Consider the following 27,052-nt stretch of genomic DNA (forward strand, 5'->3'; position numbering starts at 1 on the left):
CTTCTTTGATGTTTAGTACAAATATGTTCAAATGTGTGTGAAATCTTATGGGACTTAACTGCTAAGGTCATCAATCCCTAAGCTTACACACTACTTAACCTAAAGTATCCTACGGACAAACACACACACCCATGCCCGAGAAGGGCTAGAACCTCCGCCGGGACCAGCCGTACAGTCCGTGACTGCAGCGCCTTAGACCGATGTTTAGTAAGTCATTATTCTTTTGCTACTGTTCTTCATCAATTTCTTCTTAAATTTGTTTGGTCTTGACCTATTGTCACTGCCACCAGCAACACTGCCCGAATAAAAGAATCCGAACACCCTTACCTCACCTGGAATTGAGCACAGTGGTCACAAGAGGCGGATGCGCCAGTATAAAATGAGACGCGAGTATTGTGTTGTCAATAGAGAAGCAGTAATAGCAAAATGGAACGGTGACGAGAGCTCATTGACTTCGAACATGGATTAGTCGTTGGATGTCACATGGCTAACAAATCCATCAGAGACAGTACAACCTTTCTATAGCTGCCCACGTCTGTTGCTGGATGTAATCGTGAAACGGAGATCCGAAGGAACAGCTAAACCAAGTCCAGCCACAACCCCATGTACTGATGGACGAGCACCGTCGAACATTGCGGGAAATGGTTGAATAAATCCCATTAAATCTGCTGTAGGAATCATTCGCGAGCTACAAATTGCTATCAGCAGTCCAGCTAGTACAATGACTGTGCGTTGGGAGTTAAAAATAATGGCTTACAACTGTCGAGCAGCTACTCATAAGCCACACATTTATGCAGTCAATGTTAAGTGACGCTTGAGGTGGTGTGAAGAGGGACGCCAACTGGACAGCGGATGACTGGAAAAGAGTGATTTGGAGTGTTGAATGACGCTATACTATGCAATAATTCGATGATAGTGTTTGGTTTTGGCGAAAGTCTGGAGAACCTCACCTGCCACCACGTGGAATGCGAAGAGTAAAGTATAGAGGTGGTTGTGTTACGCTATGTGAGTGTTTGTCGTGTTATCGGTGTGGTCGCTTTTTTATTCTTAAGGAAAGACTAAATGCGGAAGGATACGGACGAATTTTGTAGCATTGTGTGCTGTGAAGAGTGGAGGACCAGTTCGGAGACGTGGTTGTTTGTATCAGCGTGACAATGCCTCGGTGGGGCAATGGTTAGTGGACAATAACATTCATGAAAGGAAGTGATCCGAACCTGAACACAAAGCAACACTTTTGGGATTTAGAACGTCACCTTCTGTCCAGACCCCAGCGAACAACGTCACTGCCTCCTCAGGTTTCATCTCTTGGGCAATAATGCGCTGCCATCCCTCCACAGACAACTCGCTGAGAGTGTCTCCAGCGGGCGAAGGATGGACAGAACCAATTTTAATGTCCAGTGATAGGTGTCCTATTACTTTGGTCGCTAGGTGTATTTAACATCAATTATTCGATAAAGGCCTCGTCAATAGTTTGTCATAGAATACGTGTTTCAGCTACACGCATCTTTGTCTTTTCTTATCTCTTGGAATCCTTGGTCCATCTGGAAAATTCATTCGCCTGGCTGCATGTCCCGCCCACACCCTTTTCATCTTTTTTACAATCGTAATTACGTCTTTCACATCAGTCTATTCCATGTTCTACTTGTTAGTTCTCCTGTCTCTTCCAGTAACTTCAAAGACGCTTGTCTCAGTTATTCACTTCGCAACTCTAAACTTTTCAATGATTTTTGTATTAAAAGTATACGTCTCATTGGCATAATGCCAGATTACAGTCCAGAAGAACTGCTTCGACCGTTTTAGGGCTATAGCTATTATTTGTAAAAATATGAGCATTTTTGACAAGATAAAAACTCACGGGTAGACGAATGCTACTTGTCATTTACGTGCAGCAAAGTGCAGTTCCCATGGCATTTCGAAAAGCACAAACAATTAACCATTCGGCAGTTTGAAAATAGGTCTCAGAACATCTCTAATAGTCATCAGTTCCATAACGAAAAGGCTGTGAAAATTACTGTCACACAAGAAATGAATTTTTTGTTCTCATCTATCAATTATAAAATGTTACAATCGAAAGTGTTACCATTCTGTCGAATTTCTACCTGCAGTTGCATCAATGTCGAAATATGCTCAACGGAACTGTATCTGAAACTCTGTTGGCATAATTCTAAAACTAAGGCTACAGAGTCAAATCTTGTCTTTTATACTGAATTTGCGACTTAAGTTCCGGGTTCATTTCGTCTGTGTGCTGATTATATCTAAATTTTTGTAGTGTAGTTCTCCATTTTCCAACACTTGATTTCTGTGTTTATTGCAAGATAGCCTGCACTGCAAAACTTTGAACTAACTTTCCGTGCACTATTTTAGAAAAGCCTTCACCAGCAGTCGGTAGGATAGAATGCAAAAGCGGACTCCTCGGCGTAGAACAGAGAAGCTAGAAAAATGAAGAGGAGTAATTTGTAGAAAACACGAGTCATATATTCATATATTTTATAGATAGTATATTGGAATGTAGTCGAATTAAGTCGGGTGATGCTGCGGGAATTAGATTAGGAAATGAGACACTTAAAGTAGTAAACGAGTTTTTCTATTTGGGGAGCAAGATAACTGATGATGGTCGAAGTAGAGAGGATATAACATGTAGACTGGAAATGGCAAGGAAAGCGTCTCTGAAGAAGAGAAATTTGTTAACATCGAGTATAGATTTAAATGTCAGGAAGACGTTTCTGAAAGTATTTGTATGGAGTGTAGCCATGTATGGAAGTGAAACGTGGACGATAAATAGTTTAGACAAGAAGAGAATAGAAGCTTTCGAAATGTGGTGCTACAGAAGAATGCTGAAGATTAGATGGGTAGGTCACATAACTAATGAGGAGGTATTGAATAGAACTGGGGAGAAGTGGAGCTTGTGGCACAACTTGACTAGAAGAAGGGATCGGTTGGTAGGACATGTCCTGAGACATCGAGGGATCACCAATTTAATATTGGAGGGCAGCGTGGAGGGTAAAAATCGTAGAGGGAGACCAAGAGATGAATACACTAAGCAGATTCAGAAGGATGTAGGCTGCAGTAGGTACTGGGAGATGAAGAAGCTTGCACAGGATAGAGTAGCATGGAGAGCTGCATCAAACCAGTCTCAGGACTGAAGACCACAACAACAACAACAACATAGATAAGAGCTGTCTCTTCTATGGCATAGAAAAGTATTTAATATTTAATTTGTTTCTTACCGGTGCGATCACAATGTGTACAGACTATTTCATGCAAATTTAGCTGGCCGCAGAATTCGATTTTATAAATTCCTCACATTCGGAAGGACGACGGTTCAATCCCGCGTCCGGCCATCCTGATTTAGGTTTTCCGTGATTTCCCTAAATCACTCCAGGCAAATGCCGGGATGGTTCCTCTGAAAGGGCACGGCCGACTTCCTTCCCCATCCTTCCCTAATCCGATGAGACCGATGACCACGCTGTCTGGTCTCCTTCCCCAATCCAACCAACCTATAAATTCCTCAGGATGAGATAATTAACTTTACTGGAAAATAATTACCAATAATAATGATTTATTTTATAGTGGAAAATATGTTACATAAAACAAGGACCATGAGTTCTAATGTAAAATAGAGTTACTCCTTATGTCACCTCTTTCTTATGGCCTGGTGGTCTTATGATGGCATTTTCCTTTCAAGTGAGTAAGAATGAACTTATGTAGAAGCGTGGTGCGGGAAAAAGAACATGGAAAACAAAATACAGAAGGCAAAGCAATATGAGAGCAACAAAGTTTTGAACTCTAAATCAAACAATCCATACGTATCATAAAAATGGATGTATGTATGTGTGTATTTTCCACATCTATTCCTAAACCACTTGACCGCTTTCAACCAAACGTGGGACACATATGCCTTACTGTGACACAAAAGTCACTGTGAGGATAAGAACCGCTTACCTATCATAGTTCACGACCTTTAAATCTATTACTTCTTTGCTACTAACTCTATTCGCAACACATTTCGCAGATAGTATCCGTATATACTGCTGAACGTTCGGACACTATTATATCATCGTAAGACATGTGATTCAAGAATATGACGTCACGATCACTGAGATGCGTGAAAAATGCGCATCATGCATGAGGTTGTAATACATCTATTCTTTATTACTAAGACACTCCTACAGTCTAGTCAGTTCAAGGAAATTCCTGACACCTAGCAGTACTTCTGACATCTTCCACCTGCGACGGGCAAAGAGCTCTAGGGGAAAAGAATAGCTGTCTATAGAGCTATGAAAAGGCGTTGCCATAGAGGCGTTTACGAAATCGCGTTGTAGACACGGGAAGCAGCTGCGCGCAGGGTACAGAAACTGTCGGGATCATCTCACACCGAGTTTACTGCATAATTTCGAAGGTGTTTACACAAACACACGTAAATAATTTTTTTTCAGTATTACACTACAGACACAGTTCATTTTTGTTTTAGATTCTTATAGAACATTGACAAAATGAATACCCGGGCAATGCCAGGTTTGTCAGCTGATAACCTGTAATACGTAACTGAGCAGGACTTGAACTGCAGGAACTGTAAGACGAACTTTCGGTAACGGTAATATGGTGGAAATGAATTATTGTTACTTATATTATCCGGCTTTGTACGTAGCTCAACGACACACTAATGTAAGTTACAATGAAGATTTACTCAAAAGCGTTCTTTCAGAAGTATTCATTCGTCAGAGAATGTGTTTCTGTGCCTTAAAAGGTATCATTGAGGTGACGAGAAATCTAGTGATTCTAGTGGATAAGGAAGATAAGGAAGAGTTGCATTGTATGGATTGCGTAGTTTCGAGCTGTGCATTCAACGTGTAACTTGACCTTGCCGTGAAGCAAATAAAACTACATTAATATTTTCCAGTTTAAGTGACATAAAAATTTTAATATATTTCATGCACTGCAAATGCAGTTTTTACCAGTTTTCGAGAGAATAGTAAGCGCTTTGTCAAGTGGCCATATAATCTTTATAATGGATGGATTTACACATATGAGGCACGTGCCAAAAGTCCGAGTGGCTTGAAAAAATCCATAAGTATGCAGCTCAATATTTACTACAGAAAGGGCATTTAGGCTTTACCTTGCCATCGGACATCCATGGGACAAAACTGAGAAACGAAATCGTCTGTGTTCTCCTCAAAGAAACTACTGCACAATTCGCTTTAATCGACTTAACGGTGATCATATGTCTGGTTGACTAGATAGGAATTTATGAAGATGGCATCTGTTCTTTTGGACATGTCCGAAAGAAAAGATGCCATCTTCATATCGTTTAAGGCTAACCGGGCAATGACCTTCTTCAGTGAGGATGCACACGATTTGCCTGAACTCTTACGGGACTCGGTGGATTGTCTGTCGCGAGTGATGGGTATAATGGCAGCGGCACTACGAATGTAGTGTGTGGACTATAAGTTGAGAATGTGGGTCTTACGGGTAGCGTGCCGGCGATAAAACCCTGCAGTCGCACTATCCTCTGTGCCCTCGGTGGCTCAGATGGATAGAGCGTCTGCCATGTAAGCAGGAGTTCCCGGGTTCGAGTCCCGGCCTGGACGCACATTTTCAACTGTCCCCTTTGATGTATATCAACGCCCGTCAGCAGCTGATGGTATTGATTTAATTGTAATTTCAGACAGGAATTTGAACCTCTCTCACACAGGATGCGAGTAGAACGTATTAAACCATAAACATTGTGCCAAAATTCTACACGCTAGCCATTTATTAGGATGTATAAAGAGGTGACAGGGGATTCGAGATCGGGGCTCGTGCATCCGGCGGGCGGCAGTGTGTGGTTGAGCCCACAGGTTGCGTCTTAGGTAACGATTCGGCGCAGGGTCACCCGGACCCAGACCCCAGTGGAAATCTAACCACAAATTGACTGCTTGTGAAGTGAGAAAATCCTGCTCTTTTCAACCACATACTTAGCAAGATCTCCTCCCTGAACGCTGGGACTTTCCACTCTCCTTCTCGTGGTGAACATTTTTATTGCTTCCGTAAGTCCATAAAAGAACCTTGTCCTTACTCGATAATAAGTGACTGCCTCCATCCCCATAAGGTAAATACGTTGATTTGTTTGATACTGAGCTCTGCAGCAAATCCTATAAAGAAGAAAATTATGTAATGTTCATCATGCAGACAAGAATAAATATTATTTGTCTTTTGTAACTGAATGTTCATAACTGTTTTCAACCTAACACGTTTCACCTATTCGTATTAGTCGTCAACAGTGGTGTGTATAAAAAAGAGGCACAATAGTTTAAATATTTTGTTACGTTTCCTGTCAGCACATTTATGTTATCTCACTATTTACATTATTGGGTTATGATTTACCAATTGTGTAGGCACTAGATGGGCACAATATTAGTTTTCCGTTAACCGTATTTCACAATTAGTGTTTTCAATGAAAACAGCCATTTTTCAGTTTTAACACTTTGTTGGTAAAGGAGCAGCAAACTTGTCAATATTTCATGAAATCTTCGCAGATGACAGTCGCAGTCAACATAAGCCTACATAGCAAGTTAGAATAAAACTCAACGTTTCATTCTGATGTATATAGGCACATGTTGATTGTGATTACATGTCATACATATTACTTGACTGTCCCGCTTCGCCGACGCAAGTTGCAACTTTCTGCCGCTAGAGGGCTCCGAATTGCAGAGTGTATCATGGCAGTGTGTAACGTAACTATACCGATGGGTGAGAAACAGCTTGCTGTAATCGAGTTTCTAATCGAAGAGTTCGTCCACACATGGATCACCTTCTTCTTTAGCATGACAATGACAGTATGAGAACTAAGACTTCTGCAACAGTCCAACACCTTGGGTTCACTGTCATCGACCATGCTCTATTTTTGTGTGTTTCCAAAGCTCAAAGAACACCTTCGAAGACTTCACTTTGAGAGTGATAGAGCGGTGCAAGCAAGGTGAAGTTGTACCTGCAAATATTAACAGCATAAAATTATTTTGCTGAATATGCTTTAGACTGCTTTAGAGTAGAAAACAGCCAGCCTAGCAGAGCGAACTGAAGGAGAGCATCGTAGATACGGTTTCCATATTAAAAACAAGTGCCGACAGGCTATAAAACCTGTCTGACTGCAGTTATCAGCAATCACTTGCGGCGTAACGTACTCTAATACTTCTTCCACGAGTAGCCACAAATTCTCAAACTACTGATACTTTATCTCAGTGTAACAGCAATTTAAAAGGTTTGCAAGAAAAAGTACGAGTAATTTCACACTGTGTAAATTATTGTAACATACTCTATTTTTCAATACGAATGGACGGCGTGTAGTCATCACAAATAGTGGGATATTCGTGAGCGTTCGACAATGCGAGCAGTCATATCAGTTCAGGCATTCACATTTATCGCCTACCAGCACTTACTTTTAATGTACACATCGTATATGAGCGCATCTTCCTTAAGTTTTTGAGCTATGCTAACTGTTCCCTCCATCTAAATTCTGCTATACCGTGTTCGGCTATATAATTTTATTCATTATGTAAGTATAATATGCTACGATTCTCCGAGAGTTCACCATACAAATTAACCCAATTATTCTAGAATCATGGAACAATCAATTTTTCGCAAAACACTTCAGTTACGATATGATCTACATACTAAAATATTACCGGAAGAAAAGCGAGACAGTAATTATAGTTGGCGGCTCAATGCAGAGTATGGCAGAACAAAATAACGCTGATATTTACATACAGCTAATACACACACTGAGGAAGTGGCTGTATGAACACGATCACAAGTGTGAGTGTCACTCAGTGCCACTTCTGTGTTACAGCTACAGGAAGAGCTAGGGATTCTGTGCTTTCGCAGTTCCTTTTCTACAGAGACGGTTTGTCACCTACTGCGAAGCCTTATCAAAGAAGTTTAAGGATTGTTTCACCGTAAGGCTCGCGTGATTTCCGCGTACCGGCAGGATGCAACGGCAGGGCTGTGTCCCCACGTCACGGTACTGACTGCCCGGTGTATGCTCAGCAGAGGTGTAAGGCAGTTGCACAGACAGCTGCATAGTAGCGAAACACTATTTAGTCCAGACACGTGACTCAGAAATCCCCTCTCAGTATCATTCCACACAACCATATAGGATGAAGCAAAATTCGAGCACTCGGATTTCGCAGCGCCATTTTTCGCATACTTGCAATACAAAAATGTCACTCACAAAATTTCGCCCTGCGCATATTTCGGGCAGAAATGGACGTTAAAGATGGGCAATCTGGCAACACTGTACTCACGTGTACGGCAACTACCTGTGTCAGGATATAACAGCAGTGCTCTGCAGTTGGTGCAGTAGATAGTGTTTTGGGTAAGGATGCTGGAGGCCAACAGTTCGATTCTGGGTAGAGGCTTATTTGTTTTTATTCGCTAAAAGTAGTGTGCGTAGTCCTCTTAATCGTCATTCAACGTTCACAGTGGGTCTTCTGCAAAACATTTGCAGTTACGTACTACGAACACAGAAATGGAAATGTTTTCATAGAAACTTTTTGCAGTCTTGCACGCGAATCGTTTCACACCACTGCATCTACTAGATTCCAAACGTTTTTGGGTGTATCCTCCATCGATGGTCCCATCGATTAATTATTCTTGCCAAGTTCAGGTCCGTTACATTTTGTTAGGGCTTTACATCACCAGTAGGGCTAGCAACATCCTTTGCAAATAATTTCGATTGGACAATTGTGGGAGGGTACATAGAAAACAGATTTGGAATCTAGTAGATGCAGTGGCGGAACAATCGTGTCCATGACCTGCAAAAGGCTTCTTTAAATCCGACCAATAAGAAAATTGTACTTTCATTTCTGTGTTCATAGTATGCAATTGCAAACGTTTTGTATAAGACCGACTACAGTCACTATTTTATGATTAAGATGCCAAATACTGCACAAGCAGGCTACTTTTAGCATATAAAAGCAAATAAGCCTCGATTCAGAATCGAACCATCGACCCTCGACCTCTTGCATGCTAACACAGAACGCTATTCTCTGCACCAAGTGCACAGCTAAACTGGTTTTGCTGACAGATGTAGTTACTGTACTTGTGATTACAGTGTTGCCAGACTGCCGATCTTTAACGCCCTTTTACTGCCCGAAATATGCGCAGGACGAAATTTTGTGACAGACGTTTTTGTATAGCCCGTATGTGAGGAATCGCGTTGCGAAGTCCAAGTGCGCGAATTTTTCTTCAACCTATATGTCGCTTGTGTGGAAAAATGTTCTTGAACTAGCTAGCACTGGTCTCACTTAGTAAACAGTAAATTAACTGAACACTATGCAGTGTACTGTCACTACGCCGTAAGATCATCTAACGAACCAAATTACATTTCATAGCACAGCATTGTATTTCGCGACTTAAAAAGTCTACTTTTTAATGTCATAATATTTAAATACCTCATTTACGGAATAATATTTTCTGGGGTCGGGTTCTTTGGATGCGAATGATAAAAAAATGGTTCAAATGGCTCTGAGCACTATGGGACTTAACATCTATGGTCATCAGTCCCCTAGAACTTAGAGCTACTTAAACCTAACTAACCTAAGGACACCACACAACACCCAGTCATCACGAGGCAGAGAAAATCCCTGACCCCGCCGGGAAACGAACCCGGGAACCCGGGTGCGGGAAGCGAGAACGCTACCGCACGACCGCGAGCTGCGGACGGATGCGAATGATAAAATGAGGTGAAATAAATGGACACAGAAAAGTAATATATTACAATTACTTTATTCCAGTGTCTACGTCTAAGGCGCTGCAGTCATGGACTGTGCGTCTGATCCCTTAGGATAATTTAAGTTAAGTAGTGTGTAAGCTTAGGGACTGATGACCTTAGCAGTTAAGCCCCATAAGATTTCACACACTTTTTTTGCCTACGTCTAATGCTATGTGCCCATTCTGCAACGACGCGTTCTTACTGCAATAACACGAACACCAAATCGGAAAGTGGTCTGGCATCGTCTCAAAAAGGAACAGAAAAATAAACCAGATCCACATCTACATACTATTCAGCACTTTTAAAACGGGGAAATATGTCTCGATAGGCGACGCATATACAATGATTGTAAAATAAAATTACGGCAACTAGTACTGTTTTAGGACATAATTACAAAAAAAAAAAAATGTTTCAAATGGCTCTGAGCACTATGGGATTTAACTGCTGTAGTCATCAGTCCCCTAGAACTTAGAACTACTTAAACCAAACTAACCTAAGGACATCACACACATCCATGCCCGAGGCAGGATTCGAACCTGCGACCGTAGCGGTCGCGCGGTTCCAGACTGAAGCGCCTAGAACCGCTCGGCCACAACGGCCGGCACATAATTGCACATTTGTAGATAGTGACAATTACTTTATATCCATTTTATTTTCCGTAAGAAGCTGATTAGTAATTAAGTGCTACTGACCGCAAATAATGCGGCTGAGGCGCTGAGATCGTTAGGTCATTCGACAACAGGCGCGCTGGATCCACAGGTATCTGGTTTGAATCGTAAAGAGAGAAGAAATTCATCGGACTTTGGGTGGAAAATGATGGAAAGGTATCCTGTGAAATTCGTGATCACTAGACAATAACAATGTCCTGAGACAAATCACACACTTCTTCGCAAGCTCATGATAATATTAAACGTGATTCGTACTTCGTGTTTTCTGCCTGGCAATTCCTTCCTTCTATCTGGTGGAGTAGTCAATAAATCATAACCATTGCTATTCGTCGCTTTCAGTTTTGTAATTACAACAATATATAACAAAACAAACAAATACGAATAAAAATTTAACGTGAAAAAAACATGATAGACGGGAAACACATCATTTCAAAATTCCAAACAAACAGTTCTAGTTAATCGGCTGGCTCCTTGCTTGTTCACCCTAGTGTATGCCCGCCGATTAACTCCTGTTTAAGGATCTCTAAGTCATATTTTTTTATTTTATTTATAGCATTATGTTCTCTAGCTATTCAATGAATATTCCTCGCAAGTTCTATGCTTAGCACCTTCACTTAGTAATTCGTCAGCCGTTGGAATTTGCCTCTGGTTGCGTTTTTTGATACTGTAACAACTAATTCTGATATATCACTAGCAGTGATATTACTTGGGCGATAGATATGCACACTCTTGTCGACTTCATAGGTCAAATCGTGACTTTTAATTCGAATGTGGATAGTTTATCCCTAAGAACTACGGTGATTTTCATCAATATGAGTTATACAATTTTTTTATGTAAAATGAAGACTAGACAAGCATTTTCGTTTGTGCGCCGGATTTTTTATAACGTCTGTTTTTGGTTTTTGGTGATGTTTGAAATACTCTATTGTAACTCTTCTATTTCAAAATAATTCCGATGCTAACCAGTATGTGTACATATTCTGCTTTGTTACGTCTCGTGTGCAGGTAGTCTTGTTAACGCTAGTTGTTGCATTTTGTAGGTTGAAGGAGTTTTATTATTACGCTTCATTTTCTGTAATGTCAACTAGTGTTATAGCTTGAAATATACTACGCGTATACCCGTCGTTGGTAACTTGCAGGGGCATGAAGTTTGCCTTAATGAGATGCCGAAATTAGTCGTGTAATTGAAAACATATGGCTGTTTCGTGATTTTTTTGGCAAAAATTCTCAGTGTAAGCCAGCATCCTACACGACTGGCCACTAATATTGCTAGACCACGAAGAAGACGTGCTACAGACGCGAAATTTAACCGACAGGAAGAAGATGCTGTGATATGCAAATGCTTAGCTTTACAGAGCATTCCCACAAGGTTGGAACCGGTGGCGACACCTACAACGTGCTGACATGAGCAAAGTTTCCAACCGATTTCTCATACACAAACAGCAGTTGACCGGCGTTGCCTGGTGAAATGTTGTTGTGATGCCTCGTGTAAGGAGGAGAAAAGCGTACCATCACGTTTCCGACTTTGATAAAGGTCGGATTGTAGCCTATCGCGATTGTGGTTTATCGTATTGCGACATTGCTGCTCCCGTTGGTCGAGGTCCAATGACTGTTAGCAGGATATGGAATCGGTGGGTTCAGGAGGGTAATACGGAACGCCGTGCCGGATCCCAACGGCCTCGTATCAGTCACTAGCAGTCCAGATGACAGGCATCTTATCCGCATGACTGTAACGGATCGTGCAGCCACGTCTCGATCCGTAAGTCAACAGATGGGGACGTTTGCAAGACAACAACCATCTGCACGAACTGTTCGACGACGTTTGCAGCAGCATGGACTATCAGCTCGGAGACCATGGCTGCGGTTACCCTTGATGCTGCGTCACAGACAGGAGCGCCTGCGATGGTGTACTCAACGACAAACCTGGGTGCACGAATGGCAAAACGCGTTTTTTCGGATGAATCCACGTTGTGTTTGGCGACACCGCGATGAACGCACATTGGAAGCGTGTATTCGTCATCGCCATACTGGTGTATCACACGGCGTGATGGTATGGGGTGCCATTGGTTACACGTCTCGGTCACCTCTTGTTCGCATTGACGGCACTTCGAACAATGAACGTTACATTTCAGATGTGTTACGACCCATGGCTCTACCCGTCATTCGATACCTGTGAAACACTACATTTCAGCAGGATAATACACGACCGCATGTTGCAGGTCCTGTACGGGCCTTTCAGGATACAGAAAAGTTCGACTGATGCCCTGGCCAGCACATTCTCCAGATCTCTCACCAATTGAAAACGTCCTGTCAATGGTGGCCAAGCAACTGGCTCGTCACAATACGCCAATCACTACTCTTGATGAACTGTGGTATCGTGTTGAAGCTGCATGGGCAGCTGTACCTGTACACGCCATCCAAGCTCAGTTTGACTCAATGCCCAGGCGTATAAAGATCGTTAATACAGCCAGAGGTGGTTGTTCTGGGTACTGATTTCTCAAGATCTATGCACCCAGATTTCGTGAAAATGTAATCACATGTCATAGTACAGAGTGGCGCAGGGAAACGGGAATTTTCGAAATAACGTTATTTTCATGAATAAATTCATAAAACTAGTAATTTATTAACGAAAGTGAATGTATTCAGTATGCCATTATTCAGTATGTCTTTACAATCAAAATGTCCAAAAGTGTCTCTTTACTTTTTAAAGATGACATCGGAAAGATGTGGTCCCATTCGGCGTTCACACTCTAACAGCCTGTTATGAAAACTCTGGAATGCGGGGTGTAGCAAATCTTGGGGAATGGCAGTGATTTCGTTTTCAATGTTCTCCTTCAGATCATGGATTGTTGCAGGATGTGTACGGTACACCTTGCCTTTAAGATATCCCCACAGGAAGAAAGTCGCACACACTAAGATCAGGGGATCTCGCAGGCCATGCAATGTCCCGTTACGTGAAATATTGCGTCTTCCAAACAATTGACTAACTGCTGCCATCGATTGTCGAGCAGTGTGTGACGTGGCTCCGTCCTGCTGAAACCACATGTTTTCGACGTTAAGATTAAGCTCGTACAGTCTCGGTGTAAAGAATGTTTGAAGCATTTCAACATATCGAGCGGATGTTACTGTCACTGCACTACCATCCTCACGTTCAAAAAAATAAGGGCCGATAACACCATGACATGATGCAGCACACCATATTGTGACCTTGGCACTATGTAGTGGTCGCTGGTGAAACTCACAAGGATTGTCCTTTGCCCAATGACGAAAATTCTGTTTGTTCACGAATCCGTTCAGGTGGAAATGGGCTTCGTCTGATATCCATAAGTTACCAAGGAAATTCGCGTCCTCGTTGATTTTAGCCAATATCTGGCTAGTAAACTCCATACGTGACGCTGGGTCTCGTTCATGTAAGTGTTGCGTAATCTGCAACTTATAGGGATGGAAGTCTAATTCGTGCAGTATTCTTTGTAAGCTTCGTCGCTTAATCCCTAGCGAAGATGCATGCTGTCGAACGGAGCGACGAGGACTTTTCTCGATTGCAGCTCTAGCAGCTGCAATGTTCTCTGAGGTATGTACCGTTGGAATGCCACCTGGAGGTTTCTTTTTCAAGGCAGATCCTGTTTCTTCAAAATTACGCACCCACGTTGTAATCGCATGCGCAGATGGGACATGTCCATGACGTCCAAGCTGGTAATGCTATCGAAATGTTCTTTGCGAGGCAGTCGCACTATCACCATTTTTGTAAAACGCTCTCACAGCTACTGCACGTTCCGCACCAGTCCAATTCTCCATGAGTACTAAATGGCAATGCGTTCACATCAATTGTGCAAAGTTTCGAACATCTGTCGGCGCTACAGTGCCGCCAACTGTAACGTTCAAAACTTCCCGTTCCCCTGCGCCACCCTGTATAATATATTTGTCCAACGAATACCCGTTTATCATCTGCATTTCTTCTTAGTGTAGCAATTTTAATGGCCAGTAGTGTACTTTCATAACACGATGCTGATTCTGATGATGAATCAAATGAGGCGAAACAGACCAACTATTGAAGTCCACCGAACGCGATCAAATCAGTTGTGAATAAACACTAAATTTCAGCAGTGACGTTGTGGAAACGTGTACAATGACATCCCTGTCGGGTTTCAGGGCCAGGCGTATCCCCAACCACTGCCCACCTACCATGCGGACGATATGGGCATCGGAGGCGAGGACGGCTACAGAGCGGCGCAGAGCCCCGTGGGGTTCCCGCCGAACTTCTTCCTGCCTTCGGCGTTTGGCCCAGGCTTGTTCCAGCCGCAGCGGCAGACAGACCCCTTCGGGCTGCCGCCTGGGCAACCACTTCCGCCTCCAGGGCCGCCACCACCACCATCGGCGCCAGCGCAGCCTCAAGCACCGCCCCCTCCGCAGTCACCGCCACCGCCGCCTCCACAGCCAGATGGTCCTCCGCCACTGCCACCACTACCGCAGTCCCAGCCTCAGTTCCTACCCGGAACTCAGTTTCCACAGTTTCCTCAGTGGCCTCCGGGAGGACAGTTCCCGCCGGGAGGCCAGTTCCCGCCCAGCCTACCGTTCCCACCAGGAGGCCAGTTCCCACCCAGCCTACCGTTCCCACCGGGAGCCCAGTTCCCACCAATGATGCCGCAGTTGCCTCCCGGCTGGCCCACGTCGGGGTCTGGGAACCCTCTGTCGGCGGTGCCGATACTGTCGCCAGTCCCGACTGGGTTCGTGCCTCTCGGGTCGGGCCCCGTCCTGCCCATGTCCCTGCCCCCGCAACAGCTGTCGGCGCCGCAGCTCCAACAGGCTCCTCAGCCAGCGCCAGGAGCGCGCTCTGCAGGCCCGGACCACGCGGAGCACTCCAGGTCGTCGCACCTGCTGGAGCCAGCGAATCTCTTCAAGGCTGCGCGCCACTGGCACCGCCCTCCCACCACGCTCGTGCTGCCGCCGCCCACCACCTATGTCATCCCTGCGTCGCCGCCGCCGCCACAGCCTCAGCCGCAGCCGCTGCCACTGCCGCAACCACTGCCACTGCCGCAGAGAGGCTGGTGGCAATTCTGGCCATGGTAAGAACACGCATAGCTATCCATGCCACCCAGGTACTAAGTCTTTTTTCAGCTAATTTTGATCTAGTTCTCCCCTGCTAACTACCGAAGAGTCTTTTTTATCTTCTTTAGTGTATCTGTCTTATGAGAGGTTTCAACTGGAGGCTCTCCATTGTGACCTGTTCTGAACATCTCCATTCATCAGTTTGTACTGGGTGGTCAAAAAGTCAGTATAAATTTGAAAACTTAATAAACCACGGAATAATGTAGATCAGGGGCGGGCAAACGTTGCACGCGGCTCATGAGCGCACAGCGCTGCACGTGTGCTGCTCGCATGCAATCGTCGAATGGGGCAGTGGCGACAGCCGGCAGGTTGCGGCAGTGTAGTACCAGGCTAAGCCGGGGACGTTGATGCGAAGCGACCACTACGTAGTGAACGTTGTATTTCAAGAACCGGAAAATGCAGAGTGAATCAAGGAAACGGAGACGTGGAGATTTGCTATGTTTTAAAATGGAGTGGGAGAACGATTTCTTCTTTGTGCAAAGACGTGAAAATTCGAAATGTTTACTATATGGCAGTATTCTCGCTGGTCAGCGGAAGTTTAGTATTGAAGGCCATTATAATAAATTTCACAAGGACGAGTACAATTTATCGTCGGATTTTGAGCGGATGGGGAAATTGACTGAGCTTAAGAAGAGCGACCTGACGATATTAGATGCCTCTGTCCTAGTTGCCGTTGTCACGAGAGATCCGCGACTTTCTCTCGTCATGTCTCTCATCTAACTGATGTAACATTTTATGGAGCACTGTTTTCAATTTTTCAGGACGACAACAATAATAGCCCAGCGGTACGTGCAAGCTATAAAATTGCGCTTAATATAGTGAGAGCTGGAAAACCATTTGCTGAATTAATAAGCCTCGGTTAAGAGCAAACATAAGTGATGAAAATTTACGTAACAGTTTGCGTTTCTCTGTATGCAGAAATTTTGTTCCAGATATTAAACGTATTGTAAACTCCACCTGCGATAATTAAATAAAACGTATCGTAGTTAATAGGTACTCTTTCAAACCGTGATTTATTTCAAGCACTCCTGCTAACCTTATTCCATCATTCAATAAAGCAAGCTAGAAAAACAAAACGCATTACAGAGGAAGGAGTGGACAGAAGGTATGGTGGGGAGGGGAGGTAAGCGGGTGGCCAGCTTGCCCCTGTGTGCACGCAGAACACCTGTTAACGTGCAGGATTCCTGCCCGCCCCTGATGTAGATAGTGAGGTAAAAATTGACACACATGCTTGGAATGACATGGGGTTTTATTAGAACCACCCATATTGCTAGACAAGTGAAAGATCTCTTGCGCGCATCGTTTAGTGATGATCGCGGGCTCAGCTGCCACTTTCGTCCATGCTTGGCCTCCCAGGTCCCCAGACCTCAGTCCGTGCGATTATTGGCTTTGGGGTTCAGCTATTGTTGAGAAATGTTGATGGACATATTCAGCATTACCTGTAAAGAACATCTTTGCTTTGCCTTACTTTGTTATGCTAATTGTTGATATTCTGATCAGATGAAGCGCCATCTGTCGGACATTTTTTGAACTATTGCATTTTTTTGATTCTAATGAAATCCCATGTCATTCCAAGCATGTGTGCCAATTTGTACCTCTCTATCTACATTATTCCGTGATTTATTCAGTTTTCAAATTTATACTGACTTTTTGATTACCCGGTATGTTCGTCTCTTGTAATGTCAGTCATTATTTCAGGTCTTTTCCTATCTCATACTCACATTCCTTCCACTCTTCCCTCTATGACTCTTTGCTTTAGACAGTTCCGATGCAGTTATGTGCCAGCCAAAATTTCTTCCTCTGTCTGGTCACTACCAACAATCTTCTTTCTTATTAAAATGAAATTCCTCCAGCTGTACTTAAAATTTTTTGTTACTTCGCTACTAGTTTCGGCGTTGCGTCAACGCCATCTTCAGGCCCTTACATCTTCCAGTCTAAACACAGCCACACACAACTGATTTCATCAAAGTGTATGGGCCTGAAGATGGCGTTGACGCAAGGCCGAAACTAGTAGCGAAGTAAATAAAAAATCTTAAGTACAGCTGTAGGAATTTCATTTTAATAAAAATTATACCAGCTGTGTCCCACTTTCACCCAGTATAAATATGGATGTACGAAGAATCTTCCTTCTTTCTCTAATTTCTTCATTCTTAGGTCCATCAGTCCACTACACCTTAAGCATTTTTTCCCATTACTAATTTCACAACTTTATAAATATCTTTCCTCCTTCTTTTTAACTGTTCATGTTTCACTGCTGTATAGCACAACAGAGTAGCGTTTGGTTGGAACCGCGCGACCGCTACGGTCGCAGGTTCGAATTCTGCCTCGGGAATAGATGTGTGTGATGTCCTTAGGTTAGTTAGATTTAAGTAGTTCTAAGTTCTAGGTGACTGATGACCTCAGAAGTTAAGTCCCATAGTGCTCAGAGCCCTTTGAACCATTTGTAACATTTGGTAAATCTTTTCCTCTCCTCTATTGGAATTCTTCTTCATGATAGAAACGGCTTCAATTTTTCAAATGTTCTCTTTCCCATAGATATCCTCCTCCTTACTTCTTCTGTAAAGCTTCTACCATGCACCGTTAAACTTCCCCGGTACAGAAAGGATTACCTTCCTTGCAGCTAGGAATATGTTAACTGGAATTTACTTATTGCTTATTCTCATCACTTTCGTCTTTCTTATATTTATCTTCATTCCATACTCTATGCCACGTCTTGCAATGCTCTTCAGCATCTTCTGTAACTCCTCTTCTGATTACTTCAGCACAGTTTGATCATTCGCATATTTTACAGTCTTTATCCTTTCTTCTCAAATTACAATGCCTCTTGCATCGTTATGGGCTTACATATCAGCTCTTCTCCATATATGCCGAACAGATTCTCTGACAGTGAGCCCCCTTGCCTTACTCCTTTTTCAGTAATGAGATTTTCACTCTGCAGTGGAGTCTGCGCTGATATGAAACTTCCTGGCAGATTAAAACTGTGTGCCTGACCGAGACTGTGCTGTGAGGACGGGGCGTGAGTCGTGATTGGGTAGCTCAGACGGTAGAGCACTTGCCTGCGAAAGGCAAAGGTCCAAAGTTCGAGTATCGGTCTGGCACACAGTTTTAATCTGCCAGGAAGTTCACCTTTTTCAATGATCATCTCTTCTGTATCCTCAGTCCCTATTTTAACTGTCACTTTTTGATTTGTATACATCTCCTTTATTAAACCTCTATTTTCCAGTCTATATCCAGAATTTTTAAAATGCTCAGCGATATGTTCCGTTAATCTATCGAAAGCCTCCTCCCAATCGATAAAATAGACACCTCTTTGTTCATTTCCACTATTCTTTCTCAAGACAACCTAATAGCATCTCTTGTTCCTCTATTCCACGTACCAACTTAAAAATCTTGACGACTGACGTAATCCAAGAATGTTTTCAAAAATTCTCAGCCACACAATGAAGGAATGTTACATTTTTATGTAAAAATCCGCTTACATGTCGACCTAGTTTTCTTACGGGTGTAAGAAAACTCCTCCCGCTATACTTTGAAAGTTTATCTAGTGGTCGTAAATTTAGTTACAGGAGTCAAAAATTATTCACACAACCTAGACACTGCCTGAGGGAAACATATAACTTTCTTGTAAATTTTTTAAATCATATTTCAGCATCCGGCCACAAGCGGTACCATTATCTGCTCCATATCATTACCAAGTCATCACCAGATTATTTGATTGCGTTAATAGTAACAATTTACTACGTAATGTATTGAATTCATCTAACAGTGACGTGGTAATAAGAGGAAAATGTTAATGATACCACTTTCGGGACCTATGGCTGAAATATACAGGGTGTCACAGAACGAATGGACAATAGTCAAGGATATAACAGGAATGACCATTCGGAGCAAAAACGTCTAGTAAACATGGGCTCTAAAACGCATTCCTTAAGAGATATAAGCACTTCTTCATGAAATAAATCTCTTCCACTGCAAGCTCTTTGTTTCTGTACTTCGAGAAATTGTACTATGGATCAAATGAAAAAAAAAACAAAACCATTCCAGCAATCTTCGGCTCTAAAATGCAGACCTTAAGTTCTCTGAGCACTTGTTCATCTTCGATAGTGTGAAATACATCTCTTCTACTGAACAAGTGCTCAGAGTTCTTAAGATGTACATTTTAGAGCCCATGTCTACTATACTTTTTTTGCTTCGAATCATCGTTGTCATATCCCTAAATACTGGTGATTCCTTCTGGGACACTCTGTATAATTCAAGGAAGGAAATTACTTAGTCGGAGGTGAACCAGGAACGAACAGGCGAAGAAAAGAAGTCTGTGACCTCACCAGTTCCCACGTCCTTTCTTAGATCGTTTAATATCCTTGCAGCACTATTCATTATAATTTAATAAATAATAAAATGTACTGCATAGAACTTAATAGTTAATAAGAAGTACTGTCAATTATAGTAACTATTTCTTAGATGAAAACATCGACCTATCAGTATATTTTAGTTCGCACTCACTGTCATTATCGCCTTTTCAACACCATTCTTCTCTGAAATATACCTCCTCAAAATAATTGAAGCTTAAATCGATCACCGTTTAGGATAATTAACGTTTCTCATCATGTGTGTGCGAATGCTTATGTTTGACAATTGTGACACAGGAATACGACATAACTTCCATCATAATTTCCCACTGCATTACCTTCCTTTGAATTCTTTACTATTCTTCTTTTCAACGCACTTTCACTTCTCATGTTTCATCGACATTAATCTCGCTCTTAATAAGCACGATATTCAACACAACTTCGTTTCACTGAAGTTATCCGTACTTGTTCTTCGCGCCACGCTACCGTAGCGAACTCTCGGTTCCCACACTGCGACTCCTTGAAAACGCACGCGCCTCAGCTCGAAAATTCGCATTGGCGACACGACAGTGCCGAATGAATTTGTCTCCCAAAGAACTCGGCATCACAGTCGATATGGTACCCTTCCGCAATTAAGGTATACTTCTCCATCATTTTCGCACCTAGAAGATTCCACACTCTAGTTGGGACTGTGAAACATCTGATAAGTAATCTCTCCATTGGACTCAAAACGTTTTCTAGCCAGAAACTGCTTTACGTGTAGGACCAAGTGGGAATTAGAGAGAGCCAGCCTCGTGAATAACTTGGCGTTCCAACAATTTTTACTTGAAACCCCTCAGCTTTCGCATAGTCAAAGCACTTTCGTGGCAGAAATATTATACTGACGAAGGATGATTCAATTTCTCAGATAATGTAGGCGCTTCCCATATATTTTTCGTCCCGATAATCGAGAAGAGTTGAGTAGTACTTGTTAATGTTGAACCGTTGACTGTCAGGTCATAAAGCACTGAGCACAAGCTAGAATGTGGAAGTATGGGTAAGGCAATCGTGAATATTCTTTTTAAAGAAGCTGTCCGCTCATTCCTTATCGAAATGGTAGGGAGCATGGAGCTGAGGTGCTGAATTACACCCGCTCCCCTAAAAAAAAGACTTAACAAAATTATTCCCTTGAGCAGCTTTTTAACATTGGCAAAATGAACAATTCAAAACAGGTATTGTCGAAGCCACCATAAAATCGTCAGTGAATATCACTGTGAGAATGATACATTTAAAGAAAATTTTAAACATTTGAAGAAAATTTTAAAGCTTGTACATATTAATTTTGAATGAAAGCATCAGTATTAACTACCTTTAAACAGTGAAAACATCAATAATATAAAATCATAATTCAAGGAGCTGAAGCAAGCACATTCGTTCATTAATCAGATGACAGAAGGAGACCAACTTGAACGTAGCCCAGATATCGCTCAGTCCCTTTATTCAGCTTAGGTTAGGTACTCTAAAACAAATGTAGGGCACAATTTAAAACTTCAAAGGTCCAAGGCGGCAGCAACCAACTTGATTCACAGCAAAAATACGTCATAATGCTCTTTACAGCTTTAACTGTGACCTAGTAATCTTAAAAATAAGCTTGGTAATTTAACACATGAGTATTTAGAAGAAAAAAACACTTTAAAAGATAAACCTCTCATAATAATTTTATCACATTGGGCTTTAAAACGAAGCACACAATGTAACAAATATTAGTTATTTTGGTAAACATTGGTTTGGTGCATGATTTCGTTGCCCTTCTTTCATTAAGTTCAATAAACACAACAGATACGCGTAACAGAGACTTAAGTCATTAATAAGATATTCTCCTTCGCTACTTACAACAGGCTGCCAACTCTGGGGTAGCTTTCCGATTCCGCGACTGTAGAAATCACGTGGTTTTGAGACGAATAACTTGTCGAGCAATGTTCGGAGCACATTTTCGTCCGGAAACGAAGTCTCTTGAAGGCTGTTCGACAGAGAGCGGGAAAGGTGAAAATCTGAGGGCATTAGATCAAGTGAATAAGGTGGGTGCGGAATAACTCCTCAATCCAGTTCCTGTACAGTATTTTTCGTCAGTCAAGTTAGAATGCGAGTGGGCGTTATCGTGGAGTACCATCACTTCACGCAGTCTTCTTGGTCGTTGTTCCTCGACTGCGTCTGCAAGACGTCTGAGTTATTGGCAGTAAATATCAGCAGTGATGACGACACCACGGCGAAGCAATCTATAGTATACCACGCCGTCACTTTTCCACCAGATGCACGTTATCTCTTGTAGATGCGCCCAGGTCTTTGTAAAGGGAGTTGCTACTTTGTTTGGGATCAAACATTCCTTTGTTTTTCTTATGTTAGCGTAAATACACCATTTCTCTGCACCAGTAACGACACAGGATAGGAATGTAATCACATATCAGTTCTAGTATAATATATTTGTCCAATGAATACCCGTTTGTCATCTGCATTTCTTCTGTCAATCCCTGCTGCGATATTCATGGAGTGAAAAGAAATCCATAAGAAGAGAAACGTTCTGAAACAATGCACACTTGTAGAGGTAGCAATCACATATGTGTTGCATATAGATGCTGCATCTAGCAGACCTAGAAAAATGTGAATGACCACAATGGACCGAGCAAGGTGGCGCAGTAGTTAGCACACTGGACTCGCTTTCGGGAGGATAACGGTTCAAACCGGCTTCCGACCATCCTGATTTAGGTTTTCCGTGATTTCCCTAAATCGCTTCAGTCAAATGCTGGGATGGTTCCTTTGAAAGGGCGTGGCCGACTTCTTTCCCCATCCTTCCCTAATCCGATGGGACCGTTGACCCCGCTGTTTGCTCCCCTCCTCAAAATCAACCAACCAACAACGCCAATCACAATTGAATTGTTCCAAAAAACGTTGTTGTTGTTGTTGTGGTCTTCAGTCCTGAGACTGGTTTGATGCAGCTCTCCATGCTACTCTATCCTGTGCAAGCTTCTTCATCTCCCAGTACCTACTGCAACCTACATCCTTCGGAATCTGTTTAGTGTGTTCATCTCTTGGTCTCCCTCTACGATTTTTACCCTCCAATACTAAATTGGTGATCCCTTGATGCCTCAGAACATGTCCTACCAACCGATCCCTTCTTCTAGTCAAGTTGTGCCTCCCCAATCCTATTCAGTACCTCCTCATTAGTTATATGATCTACCCATCTAATCTTCAGCATTCTTCTGTAGCACCACATTTCGAAAGCTTCTATTCACTTCTTGTCCAAACTAGTTATCGTCCATGTTTCACTTCCATACATGGCTACGCTCCATACAAATACTTTCAGAAACGACTTCCTGACACTTAAATATATACTCTATGTTAACAAATTTCTCTTCTTCAGAAACGCTTTCCTTGCAATTGCCAATCTACATTTTATATCCTCTCTACTTCGACCATCATCAGTTATGTTTCTTCCCAAATAGCAAACCTCCTTTACTACTTAAAGTGTCTCATTTCCTAATCTAATTCCCTCAGCATCACCCGACTTAATTCGACTACATTCCATTATCCTCGATTTGCTTTTGTTAATGTTCATCTTATATTCTACTTTCAAGACACTATCCATTCCGTTCAACTGCTCTTCTAAGTCCTTTGCTGTCTCTGACAGAATTACAATGTCATCGGTGAACCTCAAATTTTTTATTTATTATCCATGGATTTCATTACCTACTCCGAATTTTTCTTTTGTTTCCTTCACTGCTTGCTCAATATACAGATTGAATAACATCGGGGAGAGGCTACAAGCCTGTCTCACTCCCTTCCCAACCACTGCTTCCCTTTCATGTCCCTCGACTCTTATAACTGCCATCTGGTTTCTGTACAAATTGTAAATAGCCTTTCGTTCCCTGTATTTTACCCATGCCACCTTCAGAGTATGAATACATGAATTATTAATGAATTATTAAATCGTGTACCTGCCTCACATGTTGTGTTGTATCTGGCGAAAACTAACTATACTGCTCTTATAGAGATGACGAGAACTTCTGGGCGCTAGAAAATGGAGAGCCAAGTAGAAATATAGGACCATTTCCGACATGTTATTGTGTTTGAGTTCAATGTAGGGGTGACAGCAACGGAGGCAGCCAGAAACGTTTGCGCCATGTATGGGGTAAAACCATTGGACAGGGCAGGACAAGAAAATGGTTTTAAGAAGGATCATTTTGACGTTAGTGACTCCACGTTCAGGAAGACCGTCGGTGTTTGATGGAAATTGTTTAAAAGCATTACCCACAATGATCCACGTCATTGTACTCTAGAACTGGCAGATGTGTTCAACTGTGATCATTCCCGTGTGGTGTATTCGTTCTCTTGAAGCTATCTGAAGCATGACGGTCTTCGAACAATGGTCACTGTTACACAGGTTAATGATTATTATGGTTCACCGTGAAGATGGAGAAAAACAGTACTTCCCGTTCACGTGTATTGGTGCGCCAGAAGCTTGTGTCACGAAGTTTACGTCAAGATAACGAACACCAAAGTGTCTTCGAACAACCAGCTGGTTATATCAATGTGATGCTAAGATCGCACATTTTTGAGCACGAATCAGTTTTCATCCGCAATACTGATCACATGCGTCCACTGGTGTAAAGACTATTTTTCGCCGAACTAGATACCAAGGCCACCCTATTCGCTGTGTATTTAGTCACGACCGACATAGTGTTTCAATATAACAAGAACAGAAACATTACTTACAAAGTTACAAGCACGAATCTCTTTGTCACCCACTGTAATGCGATCTAGATATTTTTGACCACATTTGCGAAGTAATAATTGCTGTAATACAGAAAGTGATATGAAGAAAGGGCAGTAGGGAAGTGTTGGACGAGATTTAAACTCAGCACCGTGGAATATCTAGTATAGTGGTACCCTTCTGTGACACCAAACTGCGTGCAACATTGCAAACTAGAGCATAGCATGAGGAAGCAGCATTTATTTTTCGTTTTCCTCTTTTTCCACTATCTCGACATCCAGAGCAGACTATCCGACTAATGAAACGCATTTCCGCCGCCCATAAACTGGCGCATACAGATAAGGAATGCCGATTACGTATTCCAACTACACGAACATATCGTCAGATGGCTAATGGATGTCAACCGTATCTGATGGAAACTTTTAGTGGAACAATATAAATGTTTCAAGCAAATTCGATTTCCAGAAGTTGGGTGGACTGAACGTAACCCAGAGCGACTGCATCAAAATATTGATAATGGTTTACATGAGCCATCGAACGAGGGGACAAAAATAGATTTCTCACTTTCGCTTTCCATGGACTGTGTCTCTGATACGGGTTGAATTTTGTAATTTTATAGTGCAGCGTTTATTATTGACTTCACTTCACAACTGGAATATTCTGTACCTTTTTTTGCATATATTAGGGCTACTTTATTGGTATCTTTGGATTTCATTGACGACTCGCTAGCGGCTCATGTAAAGGGCAAATAATAGTCGTTGTCGTTACTAGATGTCTACATTTACATCTAAATCGGTTCTTTGCGAGTCACCTGACGGTGTGTGGTGGAGGGTTCTTCTGGTACAACTAACTGATCCCCTCTTCATTATTCCATTCGCAACGGAGTACTACCGGAAATGGGCAAAGAATAAGGAAGTAACTGGTTGTTCATTGTTCTTAAAATCACAGTAGCTTTCCTTTTTAGTAATTTAGAAAAACGACGAGAAAGTTATCTCATGTACATTAAGATGGTGTCTGTCCTTCTGTTCCTTCATATAGATAAGGCTTACCAGTCCATGATCTTCTTCAGTGCGGATGCACTCACATTGCTCAAACCCTTACGGGAATCGGTAGATTGACTGCCACGAGAGTGTAGTGGGCAGGGGCACTACGAATGTAGTGTGAGGACAGTAAGTGCTTGAGGTAAGTCCCTGCAGTCGCACTGTCCTCTCTTTCCACGATGGCTGAGTCGGATAGAGCGTCTGCCATGTAAGCAGATCACAGGTTCGAGTCCCAGTCAAGGCACACATTTTCAACTATACCCGCTGAGGTTTATCAACGCCTGTAGTCAGCGAATGGTCTGGATTTCATTGTAATTTCATTAGCTCATGTAGTCCAAACATTGTTCTTTCAAAGCACGAGTCGTTTGCTTAAACCACATCACCATTTGGCTTGGTGTCGCTTATGGTGAAAGATAATAAATAATTTTTTTTAGTACAATATACAGGGTGTTAGAGATATATGTGTATATATTTTTTTAGCAACTTCTTTTGAAGACTAATAATTATAGCTATTGCGAATAGTAAGCGTTTAGGTTGGTTAGTACCTCCAAGTACACGTGGCATAGGCGAGACGACAGCGCTTATTTTCCCCTTGGCAGCAGGTGTCGACACGAGGACGCAAAATAGAAAGTCTATACTGATAGATGTAATGCACTTCACGGCGCAGCTAAATATGCATAGAAAACATCAGGTAGTACATTATATGATTTGTCTGCGGGAAGGGCGTTACACGCAGAGAAGAAAACAACTAACCCACCGACGTGGTATTAAGGAAGCAATTATCACAATATCTGTACGCACACCCCTAACATTCTAAATATATAGCTATGTGACATATGTCTTCTTATAGTTAAATTCTATGCCGCAGCACTTTTAATTCTGAGTGTAATGGTAAATGAAGAAGTAAGCAGTTCGTCGGGTGATTATGTTTATGTCGCTCAACGAGAAAAAAATGTAAAGACTCTGTTACTTCTTTGCTACAGCTGATAAGCACAATGTTTTCGGCAGTCAGTTGATAATTTTCTTCAAACAATAACACTTTTGAAACTTTCCGACAGATTTGTAGTTAAGATAATCCAATTTATGTTTCAGGTACCCATGGATATTCGTGCAACATCTTCCCTTTGGAGTAGTGGAGGCGTGAGCGCTGTAAATACTTTCATTTAGATCAACATATGTACAGTTTTCACAATAAAACATTCATCTCCCTCAAAAACCATAGTTAAGGGTTGTTTATTTATGATATGTATTATCGCGTAATGTACAGCACCTCCACTCCTATTATTCCTTACACAACAATATTTCTGGAGAATTTTAGTTGCGCATGCATTCTATTAAATTTAAGGCTCTTTTTTTTCTCTCCCGATTGCAATCAGTCTGACATTGATAATATA

At 42.2% G+C, this 27,052-nt stretch overlaps 1 protein-coding gene across 1 annotated transcript in view; it reads left to right on the plus strand.

The window, feature by feature from the left end:
- Positions 1 to 26,802, plus strand: part of LOC126175550 (uncharacterized) — a 118,337-nt gene extending 91,535 nt beyond the window's left edge. Inside the window, exons 2-3 of the mRNA XM_049922436.1 lie at positions 14,566 to 15,413; positions 26,751 to 26,802. Coding sequence (XP_049778393.1) covers positions 14,566 to 15,413; positions 26,751 to 26,802 — 900 coding nt within the window. The remainder of the gene's footprint in view (positions 1 to 14,565; positions 15,414 to 26,750) is intronic.
- Positions 26,803 to 27,052: the final 250 nt, after the last annotated feature.

Source organism: Schistocerca cancellata, chromosome 1 (assembly GCF_023864275.1).
Source record: "Schistocerca cancellata isolate TAMUIC-IGC-003103 chromosome 1, iqSchCanc2.1, whole genome shotgun sequence".
NCBI classification, from domain to species: Eukaryota; Metazoa; Arthropoda; class Insecta; order Orthoptera; family Acrididae; genus Schistocerca; species Schistocerca cancellata.